We start from the raw sequence: 26,181 nt of genomic DNA on the forward strand, positions 1-26,181 counted from the left end.
AAAATGAAAATTCAAGGACTAAAACAAAAATATTTTGGATCCCTTGGTTCCTGCCCCTTCAAACATTTTTCCCTTCTCTCCTTCCCCTCATCATGCCGATGGTGCGAATAAAGAAATGAGATTTGGCCCATATCTGCAAAGACAATCAATCACAAATTGTGAGTTTGTGTTTTTTGAACTGTGGGATGAAACTGCACACCGTTCGGGAAAGGAATACAAACCAGTGTGCTACAATGGTGCATAAAGAGTTTTTTTTTTATTTTGGTTGAAAATAAGTGTTGATGAGAGCCACTAAATGATGCAATTCAAGATACACTGTCACGATCATGTTCGGCATACGAGGCATTTGTATCGTCTGTAAGGTGTCAAGTGACTGCGCATTTCAACAATGATTGACTGACATTGTCTCTTTGGGGGAGACTGTACTCGAGATCAGCGTGAGAGTATGACTTCATGCGCACGTCATCCGTATACGTGACATTTGGGATTTTCCGAGTGAATCCCCTCAGAAGGTGCAGCTTTTGACTCCGAGACATTCATTCATCTCATCATTCATTCATAGTTAGGCGGGCCGACGAGTGTCCCGACCTCTGGTGTGACAGCGTCGTGGTGCTGCTTGACATCTGTGTAGAAAGCTGATGTTTGGTCTATGCACCCTCATTAGGAGTGCGAAAGGGAAACCGGAGAAACTGTGTCCATTTGCTGCTGTCTTTTCTTTTTGGCTTCCCAAATTGATTTAGGGCTCCGATCCTCTTTGTCGATGGCTTTTAAGGTGGCTTTGGCACGGCGCCGCCTTTGGGGAAAGCCCCTGAAATTGGCTGTTTAGCAGGAGGGGGGCGATGGATGTGCGAGTTCAAAGGGAAATCCACCCCGTGCTAGAGGGATTAGATTTCATCTCACTTGTCAGCCTCGCTGGGTGCTTTCCTACATTTCCCAGCATGCCTCTCAGCCAAAGTGCATTCCTTACATGGGAAAAAGGAATGGCAACAGCAAGATTCTTCCTTGAGTCCTCTCCAACTTCAATCGATCAACGTGATTTGAATTGCCTTTGTTCGCATCTTCGGATCCATCAGCCCGGAGGCCCCGGCGGCAGGCCGACGGGCTGCTACTGTACACTGCAGGCGGGGCAGCATGCCTCTCGGCGGTCGGGCAGTGGGCAAAAATCCATCTGCCGCACAATCTCAGTGAAAAGCTCGTCCACCATTGTCTTGCTCTTGGCGGAGGTCTCCATGAAGGGGCAGCCCCAGTCTTCCGCCAGTGCCTGGCCCTCGCTGGGCGACACCTCCCTTTCGTCCTCCAGGTCCACCTTGTTTCCCACCAGCACCACCGGCACCTGCTGGTACCTGAAAAGAGAAGACGGAGCCACTTGTCATACCTGCAGTGTACTCTGTTTTGGATTAACACGACGACAGGAACTTCCCGAGGAACACTTGGTGATGCAGTGAGTGTCGGCCTACATATTGTCAGTTGCTGAAACCGCAAGAAGGATGCACATTGGAGCAAGAGGAAAGCGACAAACGCGGCTCCTGCGGCTTCCCAGGAAGCTGCCAGCCCTCCGTGGGTGTCTAATATCTGTAGACGGTCCCATTAGTGAACTGTCACGACAAAAGAAGACTTCTTTGTAACAACGTCTTTGCTTGGCATGCAAGCGGCACATCGATTGCTCGTGTGCAAGACACGAGGAGGAGACCAGGCTGGAGCGAGTAATGGATAAAAGGTTATTGAAAAACGTGAAAACACCTCCTGCGACAGATGCAGTAATCACATCTCGGAATATGAATGAACATTGAAAACGACATGGATGCCAAAACATGTTTCCCAAAACTGAAACCAGTTCTCTGGTTTCTCGACAAAGGCCTCTGACACTTTTCTGTCAAAATGCATAACGAATGAAGAATTACAACACACTTACATCCACTTGAAATCGCTTTTGAGATATAAGGGGGAGGGGCCAGGGGTTCTGTGACTGGTCACCAGTCAATCGCAGGGAAGACAAAGAAGGCAAAGAAACATTCCAGCTAATTTTTCAAGCGTCCCGGATTGTGATGTGAACACACAATGCCTTGCACAGAAGTCACGCGGGTGTTTCACCACATCTCAGTGACTACTTGAAGAAATCAGCGATTACAAATTCTTTATTGCTTTTAGTGTCCACTGTGAGTGCGCTACAGATTGCTGACCTCCTGCCTCTGCTTTTGTGAGATGCCGGAGGGAAGGCGCATCCTTCAGAAAGAAAGGAAGAGTGGCATGGACAAGCTTGTCGTCTGACCTGTGTGTGCAGTCAGGGTGTGAACAAGGAGAGAGCCACGTGGGCAAATGCAAGCTGACAGTCTCTCAGGAGACTCTCTAAATATATCTCCAAAGGCGCAGGGAGTGCCGGCTTCTCCGTGGTCTGGCGGGTGGAGAGCTCGCTTCGTTGTTTGTTGCCATGCCGGGCTGCATGCTGGCACAGTTCTGCCTCGCAGGGGTTAGTTGCATGATTTCCGCAGCCAAGTGGCATTCCTTGGACTGCTTGTGTTGTCCGAGTAGAAATGCAGTGGCGGGTCAGGGATTCGTTGGCCAAATTGTGCCCACTTCCACAAATATACTGCAACAGTTGGTGCCACTTTCAGCTTCTTTTGTGTTTTCTGAGTGAGTGCGAGACATTCATTGAAGGCCATGCGCATCAGGATTCCTTTTCACCATTTACATTTGCATTTCATTGATTGTAAAACCCATAGAAATGCTGCCAAAGATCGGGAGTGTTACGTGGCCTCCCAACAGTTTTTAACACCCCCTAAAATTGCATACATGAGAACAACATGAACACTACTAACCCCGACCTGCAACGGCCAGCATTGTGCCAAAGGCCATCCAGACTGCTGAAAAATATGAAGAAGAAAAGGAAGAGCGGAAGAAGCTGGGCGAACTGTTTGCTTATCTGGTGGTTGCAAACTCTTACTCCTAAGTATTTTTTACTGTGGTGAAAGACTTTTTGAGACATATTACACAAACACTCAACACAACCAGTTTCTTCTCTATTTTGCAATGTTTTGCTTTGGGTCGTTTCCCAATTGTCGATCGTTTCATTTCACGGCATATAAGAATCACAGAGTCTCTCGCTTACTTGAACACAAAAGAAAGTGTGAAAATATAGAAGCTGTTTATTAATTAAAATTGTGTGCCGAACATCGCCGTTTTATTGAACAAGTCGGGAAGGAAACATTCCACTCTCAACACTGCCGACACTGAACGATAACAGATGTGCAAAACAAAAAAGGTGTTTCCTGAATTTGATTCCAAAGCATGTTTTACTGCTTTGAACGTGAATGCAATACCATGTAATTCTGGTAAGGTTGTGACTGTCTCATATTTTTCAAATCTAGTCTATTGATTTTTATAGCGATTAAACGAATAACCTGACATTTTATTTTGCAATAAATTGTATTAGAAAAGTATTTTTCTCCTGGTTAAGGTTTTTTAACCAAGTGATTAAAAAAAAACCCAACTAAAAATAAATTAGGCAATATCACACAAGAGGAAATTGTTATTGTTCTCAACAGCTTTTGGAAACTGTGTAACTGGTTTAGCCATTTTTTCCAAAGTAAAAGCAGATGTGACTGTATCTTACTCAGTACTTTATGTCGGCCGGTACGCAGCGGTACGAAATGCCAGCATTTGTCAATTTCAGCCTCAAGCCTACCGGAACTTTTAAAGGCATACCGGGACCTCACATGAGCGCACAGTACCCTCTCTTATTCCATTTCTCTTTAGCACGTTGTGACAGTGTTACGACTCCATCAGTTATTCGGGTAACTTATAAAAACAAAACAGTTTATTTGGTGAGTGTGTCCAGGAATGTATGTCAAGTAGACTGTAAGCATACTCATAACATAACAGGCTGCCAACGCAAAGTCTAACTTCAAAATAAAAGCTTACCAGAAAATACATTGACGGCAATGGAAAAACCATAATTAGCTTTTATTTTGCAGTTGGCCCGCTTGGGGCCATGACGGCTAGTTTCACTTGATTTTTGACATTACTAACAATTTTTTGTTCTTTTCCATCAACATGACGCCATCCCGAAATCAAATTCAATCACTAATTTGGGACGCTAAGAGACTTCGTTGTATGGTACAGCACAAGTCTTTCCCATTATTTATTTATTTGTTTATCCATTTTCTAGCGCGTTGCGAGCAAAATACGGCCCGCGGGCCGGATACGGCCCGTTGGTCTTTTTAATCCGGCCCGCCGAAGATTGGTGCACAATTAAGGTTTGATTGCATTCATTCCGTTTGGACTTGAATTGACAGGTATTTCAACACCAGGTGGCGCAGTTACTTCAAGTTGCAGAGTACAGGGAGGGTGGGGAAGCTGAAGAAAGAGGGAGAGAGTAATGACCATGGAAGGGAAAGTGATATGTATCTGATTAAACGAACAAAGTACGAAACATTCAGGAGATGCCTGGAGTCGGAAAGACTCAAATCTACAAGACTTTGAAAAACAAGGAAGCGATTCATAATCAGTACGTCCATCCATCCATCCATCCATCCATCCAATATCTACCGCTTATCCGGGGCCGGGTCATGGGGGCAACAGCTTTAGCAGGGAAGCCCAGACTTCCCTCTTCCTAGCTACTTCTTCCAGCTCTCCCCGGGGGATCCAGAGTCGTTCCCAGGCAAGCTGGGTGACATAGTCTCTCCAGCGTGTCCTGGGTCTTCCTCGGGGTCTCCTCCCGGTGGGGCATGACCGGAACACCTCACCGGGGAGGCGCTTAGGAGGCATCCGAATCAGATGCCCAAGTCACCTCAACTGGCTCCTCTCGATGTGGAGGAGAAGCGGCTCGACTCTGAGCCCCTCCCGGATGACCGAGCTTCTCAACTTATATCTAAGGGAGAGCCCGGACACCCTGCGGAGAAAACTCATTTCGGCCGCTTGTAACCGGGATCTCGTTCTTACAAACTAAGGAGAGTGCTATTAAATGTGTAAAGAATAAAGTATTCACATTTCCTTGATAGCGTCTGCTATGTTGGGTCTGTCTCAGTGACAGACTGAGGCTGCCTTTGTCTTCTTCTCTGATAAAAAAGACAGTGTGTCCCCTAGCGGATACTCCCCGAATTGCACCTTACTAAAATTATTAATTCCGTGTCATTTTTGCATTTTTTTTCACTTTTAAATTATCCTGTGGGCCTGATTGAACCTCCTTGCGGGGCGGTTCCGGCCCATGGGCCGTATGTTTGACACCCCTGCTATAAGCGATTACTGTATTATTACGATAATTGTCGCTTCATTTGATATTCTATTGATTATCAATTCATTGATTAGTTTTGACACCTCAAAATTCTGTCAGATAATCTCGCATTCGTGTCTGTTCGTATATATATATATATATATATTGTGTTAATGTACACTGCACCCCAATCATCTTATTAGTCTAATTTTCACCCCAAAAAATATTTTAAAATAAAATAGAGCAGGTAAATCTTGAATTTACGGTGGCGCGTGATTATGTCGCCGGAAGTTGTTAGCTCTCAGCAGTCTGCAATTGCAGCTTGTGATCATAACTGTTGCGCTCTATCTTTTATCGACATTATTCTCATTCAGTTTGCTTCGTGTACAAGCAAAGAATAGGAATCTAGGAGGGCCCAGGGAAGCACTTTAAAACGGTACGTGTGAGCTACGATAGTTAACAGGCTGCAGAAGTGCGTCACATGCCTCAGTTTCAGGCTGTTTCTCATCAGGGTGTGTGTGTGTGTGTGTGTGTGTGTGTGTGTGTGTGTGTGTGTGTGTGCGTGCGCGCGTGCGTGCCAGTAAGGGAAGATTCCAGGAGGTTAGTTGATCGAAAAGTAGATCTTCGATCCAAAAAGTTTGAGCACCCCTGCTTTAGAGTGTTCAATCAGCCTGCCATGCATGTTTTTTTGGGGAATGTGGGAGGAAACCGGAGTACCCAGAGAAAACCCAGGTCGGCCCGGGGAGAACACGCAAACTCCACACAGGGAGGCCGGAGCTGGAATCGAACCTGGTACCTCCACACTGTGAAGTCGACGTGTTAACCACCGGACTACCGGGCCCCCCAGTGTAATTTCAATTGTGCTAATATTTCAGATTTTCAGTGCGTTCAATTTACTGTACAACAAATTTCCACTTGAGATGCAGTTTTCTCTGTGGCTCACATTTGAGGGGGCAGATAGCCTCCCGATGTTCGTGTTTGCTGTTTATGAGGCTATAAGCCTGCAAACATGCTGCATTGTCATTAAAAGACGCATGAGTTAAACTCTAGTCGTATCTAATTACTGCTGAGGGCTGCCTTTCTGGGAACATACACAAAGGGAAACAGTGTTTAGAACTCGCCAAACCGCGCCTCCCCCAAAAAGTTGCTTGTATCCTCAGGGCCCATGTAACCTTATTAAAGCTACCTGCTGTGCGAAATAGCCATTTTACAAGCCCCGCAGCAGCAGCAAGCAAGCAAAAAAGAACGAATGCCTTCAATGCTGCAGTCTACATCTGTTACAAATTTGGACACGCACACACACTGCGACCAATGTGTGCAAAATACACAAACAAATCATACACCTTTCCAAGTTGTATTGTAGTACAACTCAACAGGTCTCCTCGAATTCTGTGCTTCTTGGCAATACTGCGATAAAAAAAGAGCGATTGGGCCAATTTCAATCACGTTCCCATTGTCCTGGACAAAATCGGAGGAGTCTTTTTTTTTATGTCTGAGCTACACAGATAATACAAGGACCATGTTTAGTGAGCCGCAAACACGCCTGGCTGCTTTAATGACTTGCTTTTTTGTTGATGGCCGCCGCTAAAAGCCTGAGATCTAAATGCTGCTTTGAGGCCACACCAGAGGGCCCCCTGAGATGCCTCGTTTTGGTCTCCACCCTGTTCCCGTTTCCATCCTGCTATTTGACACAGCATCAGTGCGGCGTGAAAAGGCGACTTTGAAGCAGCTTTCCCCCCACCGACTCAGCTCACGCACAGCGAGATGATCCGATTGTGTAAAAAAGTATGGAACTGGGCGTCGGCAGGCGGCGCATGCTAGCTCGCACTCTGGCATGGAACAGCATGCAGCCTCGTGTGAGAGCGAGGTCTGCAGCACACATTTTTTCCCACATAAGAGCCCCGCATTCCAGTTTACATGACTCCCTAATGGACGCCTGATGTCTTTTTGGCTTCCAACACAACTCAATTCCATTAGGTTCTGGTGAGCGGGTTCATGCAACTTCACCGCATGTTGTTGGCTGACTCAGCACAAATGTGGATCAGCAAGGAGGATCATCTCCTAAAGGTTCCATAACGTGTTGTCGACGGCCTGCGAGCACAACGTGCACACGGCGTCATAACTGTCAACGATGGGCCGTTTGAGGCCCTTTGTCAGCTGCAAAATTCATCTGGTGCTCGTCAGAACATCTGCGCCAATGGGAAAGCTTTGTTTTTCTGCAACAAAAACAGACTCAAGCTCTCACTCGCGAGTCATGATCATTATTATCATGAGACCTTGTGGGGTCCACGAGCAAGCAAGAAATCGTCAAGTTTGTTCTTACATGTGTTTGAGTTGGTGGTGTAATTCAGATGACAATCACAGCACACAATCATTGAGTCTCTTCCCACAATACAATACACAATACAGTACAGTGCACTCCGCTTAATAGAACACCATTGGGCCGAAGCGCTTCTGTTCTACTAAGCGGAGTTTCTATTAACCGGAGATGGTCATCAGACACGTCGACGACCTAGTTATGCACACAGAAAAACCCCTGCTGACGAGTTAGAAGAGATATTTCGACTGTGGACGTCCATATCTTTAATCAAACAACACTGCTTCAGTCAAACATCTCAAATCACGAGTAAAATTTCGTTACTTTTGTCTGGAAACAGGAGTCCGTAATTTTGCGGTTGACTTCCCTCTCAATGCGCTGGATAAGAGGGAAGTCCTGGAAACCGCGGGTGTACAATCCTTCTGAGAATCCGGCAATGCATCGTATCGTCTGAGTATGTCCTTCTTATCCGCAGGTGATAGCCCTCGTCTCTTGAATGAAGTTGAAACCATTGTGACGTGCGTGTGTCTATGTGTGGAGTGACGCGTGCTACCTGTTATACGGCTAGAACTACACATTGCGCAACATTGTATGGCGTAATCGTAGGCGCAACAGCATAGCAGTGGTATCGCGTTTTCTCGCGATAGTGGTATCGCGATTGCTACACTTCGAAAACCACTAGTTTACAATTTTCATTGCTTACGGCCTGTTCTATTAAGCGGAGATCTGTTCTACTGAGCGGAGTATCTTTATAGGAAATTGCATTAGGCAAATCCGTTCCAGATCCTTTTGCTCTATTAAGCGGGTTACTCTATTAACCAGAGTTCTATTAAGCGGAGTGCACTGTACCTCTTTTAGTACCGTGAAATGGGCCTCCAGCCTGCCCAAAACTAGACAACAATTCGACAAAGTAGTCATAAAAATGGAACTAGAAGAAGCTTGTCATGATTTGGTTTGGGACCAACAGGTGGCACTGTCGGACTTCCCTTGCAGTTGCACACCTTTTGGTCATTATGTAATTATTAGTTGTATAAAAGGACTCCTGCCCGAAGACTCAGTGTCACGTCATTGTTTGCTCTTTGCTACTGTCATGTTAGTTTGTTTGCTCTTCCTTTGCTGCTGTCAGGTTTGTTTCGGTCATGTTTTGATCACAATTCTGTTTTAGCTTCAGTTGCTATTTTTGTTTGCTACTTTGGACTATGATTGTTTTTGGATTTTGTTTTCTCTGTGTTTTAGCAATACACTTCTTCAAGTACACCCTGCTCCTCCCTCCTGCCTGCTTTTGGGGTTCATCACCACGCAACGTGACAAAGCTAGGCTAATTGCTAGTGGTTGCAACACTCTCCCTGTTATTTTTGCATCATGACGCATTCAACACAACCACTTGCTGGCCTATTGCATCTGGCAACAGTGTCAGGTCACTTCCTACTTTGCTCTAGTTCCGTTGCACATCACAATCATGGAGGCCATGTATTGGCTGACCCATGTGTTGACCACACACAAGGATTTGTCACATATATATTTTATATATTTTTTTTCAACATGCATAATTCGGGAGGGGGAAAAATACTCTTAACAGACCCCACATCACAGAATAATTGCTAAGGATAATCTTACAGGGTTCTGTTTTCGTAGCATGACGCAAGCGGAAATGCTAGCGTATCCAGATTTTCGTGCACGCGCAAGGCTTGCTATGCAATTGCGAATTTGTCAGACTGCTCTGCGCCATGCTGGCACATCTTAGGTGCATTTGAAAATTTGGTGGCAGAAAGCCCATCAAATCTTGCGCCTGCTGGGACCATGCCTGAACTGGGCGCAGGAGGCAGACCCCTGGTCTAGTGGGATTTTTGGTGAATTTGTTCGGGCACAGGCAGATCCTCGTGGACATGTGCGTGAATGTCATCATATTTAATTCATAAATATACTAACAGCATCAAGTTATCATAATCGAGTTATCATAATCACGCGGCGGAGACGTTTTACTACTTCTGGGTACCGATTATGTAATAATATGTATGTAATATATGTAATAAGGACTACCGTATTTTCCGCACGGAAAGACACACTGGATTATGAGGCGCACCTTCAAATAATGGCCTATATTTTAATTTTTCTCATATATTGCACGCACTGGACGATAGGGCGCAATCTACAATGCATCCAATAGATGGAGCTACAATCAAGCAAATGCAAACAACGATCATATGTCAACGAAACTTATTTAATAAAGCATTCACTTAACCAACAGCACGTTATAACAGTTAGTGCAACATTTTATCACGTAGTAAGAGCAGTCTGATACCGTGACGGTAAATCAAATGAAAGTGCAAGCACAATATCACTCGAAATGATATTGTTTTATTGTTTTTGTCTGATTGTAAAGTGTCCTTGGGTGTCTTGAAAGGCGCTTAGAAATAAAATGTATTATTATTATTATTATTATGTTCCATATTCGGCAGCAGGTGGCACGCGTTCACTTCTGCCGGCTACACACCTGCTGCCTATTTTCCAGTGATTGCACCTGCTACATCTAGGTGCTCCGGCGTTTGACCCATTGCCGGAGTATTATATGCCGTGCCACTGCTATTGCCCATATTCCAAGACTTATTGTGCGCTACCATTTCGCGGTTGGCTATGTTATCGTCCTCCCACAGGACTCAGTGTCTCAAATGTACACGTAGTATTACATACTTTCCTTGCCGTTGTTTTGCAAGCGTTTTCGTTTGTAGCATTTCCTTATTTCCTGGTGCTCGTTTTTACCAGCACTTTCTGTTGTCGCGTTCCTTATTTCCTGGTGCTTGTTTTGCCCAGCGTTTTCTGTTATTTATTAGGCGGGATTTTTGTTTATAATAAATATTATTGTTTTGACAGAGTCCTTGTTGGTGTCTGCTATTTTCGGGGATCCGCTTACTTTCGTTTTCTCTGTTACGTACGAAGCAGTTCCCTTTCCCTGCTTCGTGCGTAATGTGACAGAAATAGTGCAAAGCAATAACAAGAACTCAACATTGTTCAAATATCAATTTTCACATCACGCCCAGCCTTGTTCAGTTGTGAACACACAAAAGAAGCATGTAAAGCTAACTTTTTTAGTTCATTCATCATCAGGGAATCCCTCAAATCCTTCTGCCTCCGTGTCCAAATTGAACAGCTGAGCGAATTCGGCATCCAACATGGATGCCTCGACAAAGTCTCCATTATCAGAATCGGTGTCGCTCCTGATGTCTGGCAGTTCAGTGAGAATTCCTGCCTTCCTGAAAGCTCGGACCACGGTTGAGATTGGTATATCAGCCCAGGCATTTACAATTCACTGGCAGATAGTGGCGTATGTGGCTCGGCGCTGTCTTCCCGTCTTGGTAAAGGTGTGTTTGCCTTCGGTCATCCACTGCTCCCACGCAGCTCGCAGTCGAGCTTTAAAAGCCCTGTTGACACCAACATCTAGTGGCAGGAGATCTTTTGTCAATCCACCCGGAATTTCGGCCAGCACTGAATTAGTGTCCTTCACTTGTTTTTTGACGCCATCGGTGATATGGGAGAGCAAAGAGTCGCAGATCAATAGAGATGGAGCTACATGAAAAAAGCCGCCCGGCCTCTTGACGTAAATTTCTCTCAGCCACTCATTCGTTTTTTCTTCATTCATCCACCCCTTCGAGTTAGCTTTGATGGCGACGCCGGTTGGAAAGTTTCCTTTTGGCGCGGTCTTCCTCTTGAAAATAACCATGGGTGGAAGTTTCTGGCCATTAGCCTGGCAGGCGAGAACTCAGTGAAGGATGCTTTCTCATTACTTGTGTTGCGAACAATCACCGTGCGCGCTCCCATTTTATCCACAGTGCGGTGAACAGGATTATCAAAGGTGAGTGGAATCTCATCCATGTTGACGATGTGCTCTGGTCGGATAATTTTTTTCAGTGATGTTATTTTTGCAGTATGCACGGAAAGTGGCAAGCTTTTCTTTGTCGTCTTGAGGTAGTTGCTGCGAAACAGTCGTTCGTGTGCCAATAGAGAGATGACGTCTTTTCATGAATCGAAAGCACCAAGAAGGACCGCCACTGAATTCATTTCTTTTAAGTTCCCGTGCCAGCGCTTTTGCTTTTATTCCAATTGTGACTCTAGACAAAATAATACCTTGTGCTCTCTGCACAACAACCCATTGTTCGAGTTGGTTCTCCAACTGTGGCCATCGTGCTTTGTTTCCAAGGAAGCTCTTTTGAGTCTACTTTACCTGGCACAGGGCGTCTTGTTGCTTCCGCCACTTCCGCACCGTTGATTCGTTCACACTGAACTCTGTCGCTGCTTCTCTATTTCCCTTTTCAATAGCGTAACCGATCGCTGTAAGTTTAAAATCGGCATTGTATGCGTGTCTCTTGCAAGCAGCCATTTTGGGACGTCAAATAATCAAGCCGGAAATATTACCGTAATTACCATACAAAAGACGATCTTAAGGCGCCCCGTGAGCTTTGAAGAAAATGGAAGACTTTTCGATGCGACCTATAGTGCGGAAAATACGGTACCAGTTTGTACACTTCTGAAATAACAGATTTGCTCAAAACACCCTTAATTAAATGTTTCTAACTAGAATATTCATGTCACTGAAGACACTGATCACATCAATAATTTCTCACAATAACTACACCAATCAACAGCAAATTTCTATCAAAGATGGCTTTATATATACCTAAACATTGTTGATGGTGATTTCAAAATTAAAAAAAAAAAGTTTTTAAGCCATTTCTAGCACAGCACATTTTTGAGAAATTTTAATATGCACATTCACCGAACCCTTCATTACTGAAAAATAAACAATTTGTGTGTCTCGGTGCATGTCAGTAATATATTTTTTTGTGTTAATGCACACTGCACCCTAATCATCTCATCAGTCTCGCTTTCACAAAAACGAGAACAAAATAAAGCAGGTCATCTTTAATGTACGGTGGCACGTGATCTGCATCACCGGAGGTTGTTGGCGTTCAGCTGTTTGGAATTGCAGCTTGTCAACAGCGCTGTTGCGCTGTATCTTTTATTATAATTATTCTCATTCAGAGCTTATTTCATGGACAGTTCATCGATGGCACGGGCAAAGAATGGGATTCTGGAGGGCCGAGAGAAGCATTTAAAAACAAAACACGTGAGCTACGCCAGTTAAGGTTGTTGCTCATCATGGCATGCGTGTGGATGTGCGTGCATGTGCGGGGTAAAGGGGCACTCGTGGGAAGTTGGACGATCGCAAAGTAGATCTTCGGTCAAAGGTCAAAAATGTTTGGGCACCCCTGGTGTACTTTAATGACATTTTCATAATGGTGAAGGTTTGACCCGCGGCAATGGTAAATATATATATAAAAAAAATCCTCATCTCACCCCTCGGGTGGTGTCCGTCCCTCATTCAGCTCGGGTCCTCTACCAGAGGCCAGGAAGCTTGAGGGTTCTGCGCAGTATCCTTGCTGTTCCCAGCACTGCACATTTCTGGACTGAGATGTCCGACGTTGTTCCCGGGATCTGTTGCAACCACTCATCTAGTTTGGGGGTCACTGCCCCGAGTGCTCCGACCACCACAGCCACGACTGTCACCTTTACCTTCCAGGCTCTCTCCAGCTCCTCTCTGAGCCCTTGGTATTTCTCGAGTTTCTCATGTTCCTTCTTCCTGATGTTTCCATCACTTGGGACCGCTACATCCACTACAACGGCTTTCCTCTGCCCTTTATCTATGATCACGATATCTGGTTGGTTCGCCATTACCATCTTGTCAGTCTGGATCTGGAAGTCCAACAGGATCTTCGCTCTGTCATTCTCCACCACCTTCGGAGGTGTTTCCCATTTTGACCTTGGGGTTTCCAGTCCATACTCCGCACAGATGTTTCGGTAGACTATGCCAGCCACCTGGTTATGGCGTTCCATGTAGGCTTTCCCTGCCAGCATCTTACACCCTGCAGTTATGTGTTGGATAGTCTCAGGTGCCTCTTTGCACAACCTACACCTTGGGTCGTGTCTGGTGTGGTATATCTGGGCCTCGATGGCTCTGGTGCTCAAGGCCTGCTCCTGAGCAGCCAGGATGACTGCCTCTGTGCTGTCCTTCAGGCCAGCCCTCTCTAGCCACTGATAGGATTTCTTGAGATCAGCCACTTCAGTTATGGTCCGGTGGTACATCCCGTGTAGGGGCTTGTCCTCCCATGATGGTCCCTCTTCCAGCGCCTCATCTTCTGTTCCCCATTGTCTGAGACATTCTCTGAGTACGTCATCCGTTGGAGCCTTCTCCTTGATTCCCTATTCATGAAGCTTGGATGTTTCATCCTGGACAGTGGCTCTCACACTCACTAGTCCCCGGCCTCCTTCCTTTCGGCTTGCGTACAGTCTCAGGGTGCTGGATTTGGGATGGAACCCTCCGTGCATGGTTAGGAGCTTTCGGGTCTTAACGTCCGTGGTCTGAATCTCTTCCTTTGGCCACCTTATTATTCCTGCAGGGTATCTGATCACTGGCGGGGCATAGCTGTTTATTGCCCGGGTCTTATTCTTGCCATTGAGCTGGCTTCTTAGGACTTGCCTCACTCGCTGGAGGTATTTGGCCGTAGCCGCTTTCCTTGTTGCCAGTTCGAGGTTGCCATTGGTTTGTGGTATACCAAGGTACTTGTAGCTGTCCTCAATGTCTGCTATTGTTCCTTCAGGGAATGAGACCCCTTCAGTGCGGACTACCTTTCCTCTCTTAGTCACCATCCGACTACATTTCTCAAGCCTGAATGACATCCCGATGTCGCTGCTGTAGATCCTGGTTGTGTGGATCAGGGAATCTATGTCCCTTTCGCTCTTAGCATACAGCTAAAGCTCGGCATACAGCTAAAGACAGGCTATGGATATATAACCCTCCATTCTCACATTCCAAATGGACTTTTGCAGCATGCAGTGCACTTTGGAGGAAAAAAGTGAAGGGTAATCAAGTAATCAGATAGATGTTATGATTATATAAGGATGCGCCTCATACACTGTAAAAAGCCACTTGAGAAGTAGAGCTGTGTGAAATAGAACCATGAACTATTCATGGGCCACATGCACATTTGGTAGGCACACAGCACATGGAGGACAGTGTCCCAATATTCTTTTATTATATTGGGACACTGGGGGTGGGGTCGGGGGGTGGGGTGCACCTCCAAAAAAGATGACGAAATATGATTTTTGATGCATGGAGTACAAAACGATTCGAGGCGAGTTCGACTTGAAAGTGAAATGATTCAATTTGGATCAACTCTTTGGGATTACAATTCGTTTCGATATGGTATGACTCAATTCGAGAGGGTATGATGCAATGACTATTTTTTTTTTTACATACATTTAAATGAACTTGCCAGTGCCGTAAAGGTGTCATTTCATTCTAAAATACAGTATATCGCTCCAAAAAAAACACAAAGAAAACAGTTTGATAAACACCTTGGGGTATTTCAAAGTGGAACGATTCGGTTCAGTTTAATTCAAGGCACTCACATCTTTTAAATCAAAAATCGATTTTCTAGTTGAAATCGTTTTTTATTACACCCCTGAATGCTTTGTTTTGTAAAATATGCCGATCGTAAAGCAATTGTCATGGCACAGCCAGCGACGTGGCTAGAATATTTTCAGTGGGGTGGCCAAGGTGACACAACACCTCGGTGAGGATTGGCCGTGAATGTGTCTGTCATCCTTTATCATCCTAACCACAGTCAGGGTTTCATGAAATAAAATTCACACATCCGGAACAATGCCCATCACACTTGTAATCAAACTGGAATAACTATGTAAAAAAGGACATTTTACTGAGCTTAATTTACTATGTAGCAGAGATGTAACGATATTCATGATATTGTGATATTAATATTGCCACGAATACTGCCGTTGTCATGTTACGACATTAAAAGCACTACATCTTTGCCAAAAACATTATGTTCGCCCGATTCAGCCGAGCACAGCAACACATGACACTAAAATGACAGGGCTAGCCTATTCTTTGTCACTGCTATGATCAGGAAGATAAGATAAGATATCCTTTATTCGTCCCACACTGGGGAAATTTACAGCCTCCAACAGCAAGAATGTATGTAGAAAAAGTATCATGAGCTTTATAGTATTGTGACCTTTTTTACATTGCCGACCTCCTCACAATATTGTGAAAATCATTGTATTGTCAGGTCTGTATCGTGATACTATTGTGTTGTGATATTTGGACATTGTTACATCCCTACTACATAATGCCCTTTTCTTTGAAGTGGCTTTGGTTTTGTGTTCTCTCATCATGGACTGCTATCTCAAAGCACTCATTCGCTCACTGACAGCCAATTGGAGTCATCTCTTGTTACAAACGGCCAACACCATTTTGCATTCTGCAATCAATGGCTCATTCATTAAAATCATATTTAAAAAGCGAAATTACAGGAACGTTTCTTCTTTTTTCACAATTCTCAATGTTGCTTTTTACTTGTTTTTGTCCTCCCCCCCCCCCCCCCCCGTTTATATTACGAGTGTGTGCAAGCTTGGGATACGTGCACATTTTATTTTATGAAACCATGATTGTTGATGGTCTGACAAACAATTAATTCTCGGCCATGTTGTTTGCTTACTATGGTATGAAAGTAATGATTTTGACTGATGTTGACTGTAAGATTTGTATGTTCTTTAGTTAAAACAGAGTTTATTTTTTAAATATGAAGGTAATATTACAAAACATAACTGCGGCAGTGGGTCTGTCGCTCCGCCCCTGGCAGTCAGCCAAACTAGGGGTTGTCTACATATATAAAGGATTGCCATCATAAGTAGGTTGTTGGCTGGACTCTTTTCAGAGTGGGGAGGGGGAAAAAAATCACTCGTAAAACACATTACAACCCAGGACCATCACTTATGAGAATCTTTAAGAGACATCTGATAATCAGGCCTTTCATCTCTTCATCTCAGGGCACATACAGGCCACTGTTAAAAAACAACCGTGAACATGCACAGCCAAGACAAAAGTACCCATGGAAAAAAGTGCACATTCCTGGATCTTGTCCTCAAACTGATATCATGTGATGTCATTGTGCCTCCTCATCTCAAATGTGTAGATCACAGTGAGCTTAGAGCGTTTGAAGGCCTCATCGGTCTCGTCACATGATGTCAAAAAGGGATTTTTTACAGTCTTGTCATCTGATGAAAGCCATCCAAGATAAGGCCCAACTATGCTGTGGGGTGATCTCAGTGGATTTATTGAGTAATGGTCTGAACTAAGTGATCAGAAGCACATCCTGAGTTGGTCATATGTATGTGAGTGTATGGCCGCAAAGTTCATCGGCTGCTTTTCAACACAAAATGTAAAAATAGTGCACCATTCTTAATGAATTTATCTTCTTCCCAGCATTTTTTCCCATTCGGGTTTCCCTTCCAAGTACAGTACTGAGCAGGCCTGATCCTGCTTTGCTTCTGAGGTAGGTTTGTAATACGGTTCTATCTATCTATCTATCTATCTATCTATCTATCTATCTATCTATCTATCTATCTATCTATCTATCTATCTATCTATCTATCTATCTATCTATCTATCTATCTATCTATCTATCTATCTATCTATCTATCTATCTATCCATCCATCCATCCATCCATCCATCCATCCATCCATCCATCCATCCATAAGAACACACCTTTCAGAAGCCTTACCTCTTGACCCTGATAATCTGGTCTCTCATGGGCTTGATGTCCTGAAAGCTCTGCTGGTTGACCAGACTGTAGACCAGGATGAAGCCCTGGCCGTTCCTGATGTAAAGGTCCCGCATGGAGGCAAACTGCTCGGTGCCGGCCGTGTCGAGGATCTCCAGCACCGACGGGGACGAGTCCACCTCGATCTCCTTTCGGTAGAAGTCTTCGATGGTCGGGTCGTACTTCTCGATGAACGTTCCGGTGACGAACTGCACGGTCAGGGCCGACTTGCCCACCCCGCCGCTGCCTAGCACCACCACCTTGTACTCCCGCATCGCGCCCCGCTTTCACATCCGGCACATCCCGACCTCGCGTTGTGCGCTCACGCCGCGGCCACGACGCGACGAATGCGGTGCGGGCGGAGGAGATGTTGCATTCAGCCTCTACGGAGACGTTCCCACGCTATCTGGAAGGAACCCCCTTCCACGGGCATCCATAATGCAATAGGCAGAAATAAGACTGGCTATAATTAGAAGCGAGCCGGCTGCACATCTTGCTAATGTGCTAAAACGACATTTTTCCTGTCTCTGTGCTCAGCGATGATGAGTGGAAGGAAAAACAGATGTTTTTTTTTTTGCTCCCGACAAGACAAAAAAAGTGCAGGGAATCCACGCCTTTTGGATTGCCTGCATCATGCGGACGTTTCCGGCATGTCACGTAAGAAAGAAGGGGAGGTGACTCTCAACGGACACTTCATTAGGTACACCCAAGAGACGGAATAGGCTACTCAATTTTACTTGACACGTTCAGGCAAATACACGTGTTTATAAACGACGTTTTCTCTCCTATTTGGCGGTCAAAGTATTAGAAATATAGTATGATACAGTACAGGGCACAGAGGCCCTCGACGGTCCCGACATACGACCTTTAGTAGTAGTTTATTGATACCCGAGAACAATCTGCCGTTAACATCTTTTCATTTGGCCGTTGCATATTTATGGCCTTGAATTATTATTTTTTTACAATTGCGTTAGAGTAGGCTAGTTCTGATTTACGGATGCATTTTTTAGCGTCGTAAAACGAAGACCATCCCGATATTGTTCAATTACTCTTTGGCACAGTATCACGCTTATTATGAATAGTATTTTGCGTATTATTTCAACTGGCCCATCCGTGCCAAAATATATTCAAAGATCAGTGTATTGAGTGAGAGAAAATACACACACACACACGCACATACTTGTATATGTATGTATCTATATACACAGGTATATGTGCAGGTGTGTGTGAATCGATATTGATAAAAAAGAAACAAAGGAGACATTGATTTTCTTTATTTCTTTCTTTCAATAGATTTGACATTACCTCGTTGAAACCAACGCACATTTGACTATGAGGAACATAATATAAAGACCCCCCCCCCCCAAAAAAAAAAAAATAAAAAAAGGTTGACAGCAAAGTCATGAGACGTGTGTTTGTCCTGTTTGGTTGGGCGCACAGCAGCAAGGATGCCACCCAGTCTCCCGCTCGTCGCCCTCTGTTGGCCAAAACAGCCAATTGCCGCCTCGTCACGCAGGGTCAACAAGTTCCACGCATCCTTGACTCTTTACTCCGTTGTCGTCAGCCCTTTTGGCCTCCATTGAATAAACATGGCTTCATATAGCAGTCATTATTCCTTTATTTGAAATGAAATGAAAGTACGAGGGGGTCAATAAAAGAACGTCTCTTCTAATAGTTTTACCGAAACCCTCCTCACAGAAAACAATCTGCGCAATGGACTTGAGCTAAGGCAATGAGTTTGGATACGCGGAGCCTGTTCAGGGGACCAGCACTTCAGAAAGTTCTCCCGTTGGCCTTTTAACCATCCACCGTCCATGCTTAGGATACATGAGAAGGGCTTTGTGGGTAACAAAACAAGGACATCTCAAGTGCAGGTACTGCCTCCCCCCCTTAACTACATTCAGTTTAAAACACAACGTCTCCATGTAACATCATGATCGATTGTTGCAAGTAAATGTCTCGGGTAGTTGACAGGAAACAGTTTAATCAATGTGAAAAGTGCAATCCTGAACCCTTGCGTTACACTGAATACAACAAGTCAGTGTGGAGCCTGAATGTCCTCTGTCAGGCTAAGTCATCAACATTTCATTGACAGGTGTGTACATATTTCTATATTCATATGGTGATTCAGTCTAGTGAGAGTCACAGCGCTACAGCGGCTGTTGTCTTCTCGTGAAAATATTAGTTCACTGTTACAATCTCAGTGAAGAATAAGAAATGTTAATCTTTTTTTTTTTTTACAATCTACCGTGTGTACAGTGTCCTAGGGAAAAAGTCAACTAAACAAAGTCTTTTACAAAAATACCAAACTTTAGTAACTGCAACATTTGGTTGCCACAGCAACAACTTAATATTGTTATGAAATACTAGCATACCAGAGTGAAAAGTACATCTTTACATTGTTTTCCTTTTTTTGGGGGGGTAAAATCCCATCAACACAAAACACATAATTTTGTTCTCCAACAATACAAGCAAGTCTATTTCTACTTCCTCATTCCTGCAACACCATTCTTTTTTTCTTCTTCCCAACAAGAAGGTCATGTAGGTCCAGTAGCTTTCAGAAGTCAATGGATGCTTCCACTTCCACACCACCAACTATGCATGGCGTGGCACAGCTCAATAAGTTACATTCAATTCATAATGTGTTTACAACATAGTAACTAACAAGAAGTTGAACATAAGTTATACTACAGCAAAATATAACCTTGTAAGCCCCAGTCATAAATGAAACACACACACAAACAACGCAATGCATGAAGACATTCGAGGAGAATGAAACCCAAGGTTGTGGATTGTCGATGGTCATCAAGCACCATGAAATTACATTTGTTTTTGGCTAGAATGAATACAAATGAAATCATGTTTTTAAAAACATCGGACAACAGGATTTTGCCGATTGGTTAAAAAAAAACCACAGGAACATTTCATGATCTTTGACTTGCTTGGAGTGCAGGTGAACTGGGGTCCAAACATACTTTGATAATACACATAGCACTAACTCGAAATACTATTCTATATTCAGAATGTAAACTACGTATATACATTAGACGCAAGTTGTTTCCCCTCCTCACTCATATTTCTCTTGTAAATTACTGGCAAGAAAAGATGGTACGTTGTGAGAGATAGTTGGGACTTCCAGAAAGACACGTGTGATGTCAATGGGCAGTTGGTATTAAAAACAAAACAAAAGACAAATATGACACCAGCTTGTCTGCAACTGGTCATGATTCTGGTGAGCATGTTTAGGCACTTCTACAGTTTTCTAAAATGAAACAGAATTACGGGCGATGGCGCAGTTAGACGGGTGTAGCCCTCCGAGTTCAAGTCTTGAAATCGTTGCTAATTGCACCGTTGTGTTTAGTTCTTGAAAACCCCACCAAAACACGCTGCGGTCGCCAAGTCTGCCGTGTTCTGCCGGCAGACTATCCGTTCTCATGCGCACGCACATACACACAACATGGCTTAGGATGTCTGGGACGAAACCCCATCAAGCCCTTGGCACTGACCCGGAGCCCCGGGCCGACCAGCCCCACCCAGCCGAATGCTGTTTCAGGAGGCAGCACCGTGACAATTTCACATGTTGTCGGTGGTGTTCCGAACAGCTTTTGGAGGGTGAGGGGGCAACAAAAACATCTTCTCCAGGTTGGACTTTGGCAAAGTGCTTCCAGGGTTGATACGATGCAGGTCACACTTAAATAGGGCATCAAGGGCAGATGGATTCCTCCATGTTGATGAGAGCGACACTCGCGCCCCACCGGACTAAAACACTTTGGGCCGTCAACGTCTGTGTGGTTACTCACAAGGTTTCCGTGAGTGCACCATACATCATAGTGCAAATCAAGCATCTATATAGATATATTAATAATATATTTATATATAAATTATTGTTTTTTTACAAAACAAGGACATAATTTGCATGGAATTTTGTCAAATAAATATGAAAGAAAGGGTTTAAATGTGGTGTGCCTATGTTGTGAGTACGGTAATACAATAACAATATCTTTGACTCTTACGGTCACTCTTTCGAAAAATACATACACCCTACATCGTGTGTGCATGTGTGTGTGTGTGTTCAGCCAACACTGCATTAAGTGCAGTTAGTGTTACACTCTCAGCATGCAGGGTCGAGAGCTAAGGTGGTATTTACACATGGGCAGTTTGAGGTTTTCTCATGCAGCTCCTTGACACGCCCGTTTGTGGCGCTTACTTTAGGATGATCTGCAAGGGAGACACACAAAGACATGGAGGAACATTTCATGAGACATTCTACCCAGCACAGGAGCGCATTTTCTTGAGAATCATCCTGATCCATATTTGTATTTTTGCCGATCTCTGTATGGCCTTGGAGCCATATCCAATCACTCAAGGTCACCACAAGGGGGCGGGGAGTATCCCTTATGGAAGGCATTGAACAATTGGCATGCACCACGTATAGCGGAAATGACACTATTTCTCGAGCCACAGGCAGAGGGTGGCTCTTGGTCTCCTATTTGCAAAACGATAAATAAAGATGGTAAACTCTTTTTGAGGTCTTGGATGCCCATCAAGGTTCCTGACGTAAAATATACGCGGCGCACAAACTCAGTCTGCCATTTTACTGCTTGAGGTCATTTTGTCTATCGTCTTCACAAATGCAGAAAGGTTTTGATGTAAAAGAAAACAATATAACTGCCACAAATGAAGTCACCAAAAAAAGAGAAGATAATCTTTGATCGTAAGATAACCGATTCCATGCATGATCATTTATGGGTCATAGCTGAACTGGGGCCACTTGCTGCTGCACCCACCCAACCATCAAATCTCAAAATATTCCATGCATAAAATACAGACATATCCACTTCATGTGTAAAATAGAGTTGTCCCGAGAGAAACTGGAACCCCTCCTTCTTGATGACCAACTCGTTTATCAAAGCTAACAGGAGCAATGTGTTTGGAATCTGCTATTTTGTTCTCTCTTTGTTTCTTTCTTTCTTTAAAGTCAGATTACGTTCAAATCTTGCCAGCGGTTTTAAGACTGTAAATGCCCCGTATGACTGGAAGGGATTTAGTCATTAATATTTGTGAAAGATGTTTTTAGGTGCCTGATCATCTGCAGCAGTGTTGCGCTAGGCACATCAAAAATATTTCGTATGACAAATTAAATATCTCATTTAAAATGTAGGGTGGACGGGCGAGCTAGAGAAATCTAATGATAACATGATGCTCAAGATGATCTTTCAAATATGTTGGTACCTCCAATTCTCAAATAACCGTTCAGGTGCAATGGCGCAGACAAACAAAACAAAAAAGGACCATTGAGTGAAAATCCATCCAAATGGGGGCTGTTGTTGTGAGTGACAGAAGGGGGCGCTGTAGTATAATTTGTCAACTGACCTGTTGTAGTAAAAGTTACACGGTTACAGTAGATGTGGGCCAGCTCAGTCTAGCCTTGACAAGCATTGTTTGGATTCCAATTTCTGTCCAGCCCTTTTTTTCGAGTTAACTCGTTCTTTCTGCTTGTATGTTTTTTTTTCCTGGCTTCCTGTGACAACCCCGAAACATGTATGTTTAGTTTGCTGTGGACTGGTGGATCTGCATGCTACTGTTAAGTGTTGGCTGTCTTATGTGTTGACCGGTGATCAGCTCAGGGTGCACTCCACTCTCACCCTAAAGTGCAGTTTTTCACTCTTCACGTTAAGACTTACAGGTGATTACCGTGCATGCATAATGGTGCTTTTTAACTTGCAACAAGAAGACACATGAAAGGAGTGAAACCAGTATGTCCTGAATGGTACTGTACATATGTGAATGTGCTAACTGCGTGTGTTTGCATAGCGCACAAGCAATGCAGGGGACCCCCAACCCCAACTCCGCTCCCCCACTGCTGCAAGATGGAGGGACGTAAAGTATTTGACATGATGTGGGAACTTCAAAAAAAAAAAAAACCCAACAAACATGCACAACAGAACCAGGAAGTGGTGCAGCGTAACACAACTACTACATTGCAAATATGGGAGCTCTGAAGAAGTACTTGAGGAGAGCGCCTAGAGGGGCCGAGCATTTCTCAGGAAACACGATCGGCCACCCCAGAGGAGGCTCTGCTCCCCGGGAAAGCCCCACACGTTCCTGCGTTCACACCAAACAGGTGGATGAGACAGACGGGGAGGGGCCTCAGCCGCAGGTTACGTATTTGTAGTTGGAAGGAAAGACTTCTTCAGAGCTCCGGGGACTGATGAAAGAAAGCTTTGAAAAGAGCAAACCTGATTGGCTTGGGCTGTTGCTGCGTAGGGGACACTTGTGGCCGCAGTTGTTGCTGCAGAAACAGTAGCAGGCGTAGCACTGTACATCATTGGAACTTTGTTTTGAGGATGAGAAGAGGCAGAGGGAGAGGGAAGGATTTGGTGCAGTATGACAACCATGGAAACAGGCGTGTCACGTGCATGGTGATGCGTAGCGTTTGTTGATGTTGTTGCAGATGGTGGTGGTAAAGGCGACGGATGTGACAGCGAGCCAGCAAGCCATCGTTAGGGTGACACCAGATGATGAGCAACCATTCACAATGCAAAGCAACGAGGGAGGAAGAAAAGAAAAAAAAAAGAAGAGACAAGCAGATTACAAACACAAGTTAGGATCTTCTTTCTTTACACGGAAAATCAATTTGCTGCTTTTCCAAAGACTTCAACTACAACAAACCAGTGACCCTTCTGGCCGCAGAGATTTGAAATCATTTCTTCTATTTACACCCAAAGAAATACGCCCAAACTGCCCCTCTTCACGCTAATGCAGATTCACTGAGCCTTAACTCATATAATGTGATTTGTTAACTGTATAACTTTATATTTATTTGTCCCATCCTGCACCGAAAAAGTTATGCAGAATTGTCCCTGTGGCTAGCTGACTTAAAATTCCCTCTTCAACAAGCTGTGAGAGAAGTTGCGTCTGTGTTTTAAGAAAGAAAAATACATAATGACCATTTGACTTGTGTGGTTTACACTGAGCCTAAATCATCAAACAACGTGCGATGATCTTCTGCAGTTATTCCCCGTGGTGAATCTGTGTGTGTGTGTGTGTGTGTGTGTGTGTGAGAGAGCGGGAGAGAGAGGCACATAAGCGTTAGGGTCAGAACCTACCAAGACTGCTAGCAGGCGTCATGCACAGGACTGACCCTGGTGTGTTCATGCATAGAGAGAAGAGAGGGTGGGGGCAGGTTAATTGACAGGGAGTGGAGTGACAAAAGATTAGACAAGTTACTGTGTTGATGAAAGCGAGCAAAGGGGTTCCCGTTGACCAGTTACATTCGTGACAAAATGGGCAGGACTAACCTCACCATTTAGCAAAGGCACAGGTGTCAAACTCCCGTCCTCGAGGGCCACCATCCTTCACGTTTTAGATGTTTCCCTGCCCTCCTCCAACAAACCTTATTCAAATGATCAGGATCGTTATCAGGCTCCTGCAAAGCTGCCTGATGAGCAGGTCATTTTGACTCAGGCGTGTTGGGAGGACAAAACATGCAGGACAGGGACCCTCGAGGACTGGAGTTTGGCACCTCTCACCAGCGCTTTTTGAATTTATATCGCTGCTGGATTGTTTGACATTGTACTTTTTGTAAAGTCCAGCCATCTGCAGGCATGAGCACACGAACCTGATTGCAGATGGCAGACTAAAGACTAACGTACTAGCCGCAGTTCAGCTGGATCAACAAAGTGGAGGCTAAACAAAGACATTGTCATCTTTGAAGGCCAGAGCAGCCCCGATCGTGACGGAGTGAAGTTTCGCTACACACTTGGGGCTTTCTCGTGTAGTTCCTGCATTGGAGAAGCCCGAATTTATTTACCCAATGCCTCGCAGGGGAAAAAGAGCCAAAGTCTGGGATTGAAAAGACATATGGGGGACCCTCCGGTCCCCCATATGTCTCCATCGTAACTGGTCACGAGAGGATGCCTGTCCGTCTGCACTTACCTGTGGGAAAGAAAGCGGGCTGTTGTAGCTGGGCACTGGCCAGCGCCTGCTGGTAGTGCAAGACACTGGGGTTAAATAGCGAGCTGGCACCGTTGCTCTTCTCCAGTGCCGCTCTCTTTGGTAGTGGCTGAAGGACGCCGTGGGGAAAGGCCTGGCCGCCGGGGAAACACACGAGCACACGCACAAGAGAAGAGCGGTCCATTTACACGTCGAAAGAAATCAACGATGAAAGAGGCAACTCTACAGTTTGACTAGGCTCAGCGCATAAAAGGCAAGAATGCAGGAAAAACTACATCAAAAATATTCAGAACATTTGCACAGTCAGAAATATCTTATCATTAAACTGGATTTGTTTTTTCCTCATTTCATAAATGTATCATCTAAGCTGCACTTGCCACTGGCGTTCTTAAATACAGTACACTATGAAACTTCCAATTGCATTACAGCGTTTCACAACAAGCAAAAGAGGAAAATTCAACTTTGTGAGTGGCTACAAGTACAATTAAAGAAGCTACATGCAAAGCAAAAGGTGAAAGGTCAAAGTACCAGGTCTACAGTTGCCTCGAGGGGTCGCTTCATTGCTTTGGCAGTCGACTGAGTCTTTAATTAGCAGGCAGCGAGCACATGATGGCAGTGGGCCAATGGGATTCAAGCGTATTAACATACAGGTAACAGCAAGCAGAGGTGCATCATGGGGGGACAGCATTGCATTGTGGATAGGTGAGAAGGAAACAAAACAAAAACAAAAAGAATCTGAATGCAAGTATACCACATACAAAACCATAGACATGCGCGTACACCAAAAACCCATTGAGTCTACATTAAACATTTGCTACTTCTTGAATTGGAAATACCGTTGGACAAAACAAGACTATGTTTTATGTAATTTCTGCCGGGCAAAGAACTTAGGAACGAGACTTACTATATAACTTTTGTCAGAAACCAAAAGCATCCGGATAAACAAGATCAACCGAACTAGGAGCTCTTCTCCAAAGTGGATGATGTGAGGTAGTTGTTTGTTTCAAGCCATCCTGCAGCA

The 26,181-nt window shown here is 44.5% G+C and overlaps 2 protein-coding genes across 13 annotated transcripts in view; both read right to left on the reverse strand.

Moving 5' to 3' along the window:
* Window positions 1–761: 761 nt before the first annotated feature.
* On the reverse strand, window positions 762–17,874 carry LOC127596414 (ras-related protein Rap-2a-like). The gene is made up of 2 exons (XM_052058941.1): window positions 17,166–17,874; window positions 762–1,343 (listed from the first exon to the last, which is right to left on the reverse strand). The coding sequence occupies exons 1-2, from the start codon at window positions 17,477–17,479 to the stop codon at window positions 1,106–1,108; spliced, it is 552 nt and encodes a 183-aa protein (XP_051914901.1). The 5' UTR covers window positions 17,480–17,874; the 3' UTR covers window positions 762–1,105.
* Window positions 17,875–18,463: 589 nt separating this feature from the next.
* Window positions 18,464–26,181, reverse strand: part of mbnl2 (muscleblind-like splicing regulator 2) — a 55,682-nt gene continuing 47,964 nt past the window's right edge. For 5 of the 12 annotated variants that reach the window (XM_052058827.1, XM_052058818.1, XM_052058815.1 and 2 more), the window contains 5 exons: window positions 25,689–25,742; window positions 25,143–25,293; window positions 24,314–24,349; window positions 23,444–23,538; window positions 18,464–21,422 (listed from right to left, as the gene is read on the reverse strand). In XM_052058827.1, coding sequence (XP_051914787.1) covers window positions 21,408–21,422; window positions 23,444–23,538; window positions 24,314–24,349; window positions 25,143–25,293; window positions 25,689–25,742 — 351 coding nt within the window. In that variant the 3' untranslated portion in view covers window positions 18,464–21,407. The remainder of the gene's footprint in view (window positions 21,423–23,443; window positions 23,539–24,313; window positions 24,350–25,142; window positions 25,294–25,688; window positions 25,743–26,181) is intronic. The other 7 variants (XM_052058821.1, XM_052058823.1, XM_052058820.1 and 4 more) reach the window with 7 other exon arrangements.

This window comes from Hippocampus zosterae, chromosome 2 (assembly GCF_025434085.1).
Source record: "Hippocampus zosterae strain Florida chromosome 2, ASM2543408v3, whole genome shotgun sequence".
Classification (NCBI taxonomy): Eukaryota; Metazoa; Chordata; class Actinopteri; order Syngnathiformes; family Syngnathidae; genus Hippocampus; species Hippocampus zosterae.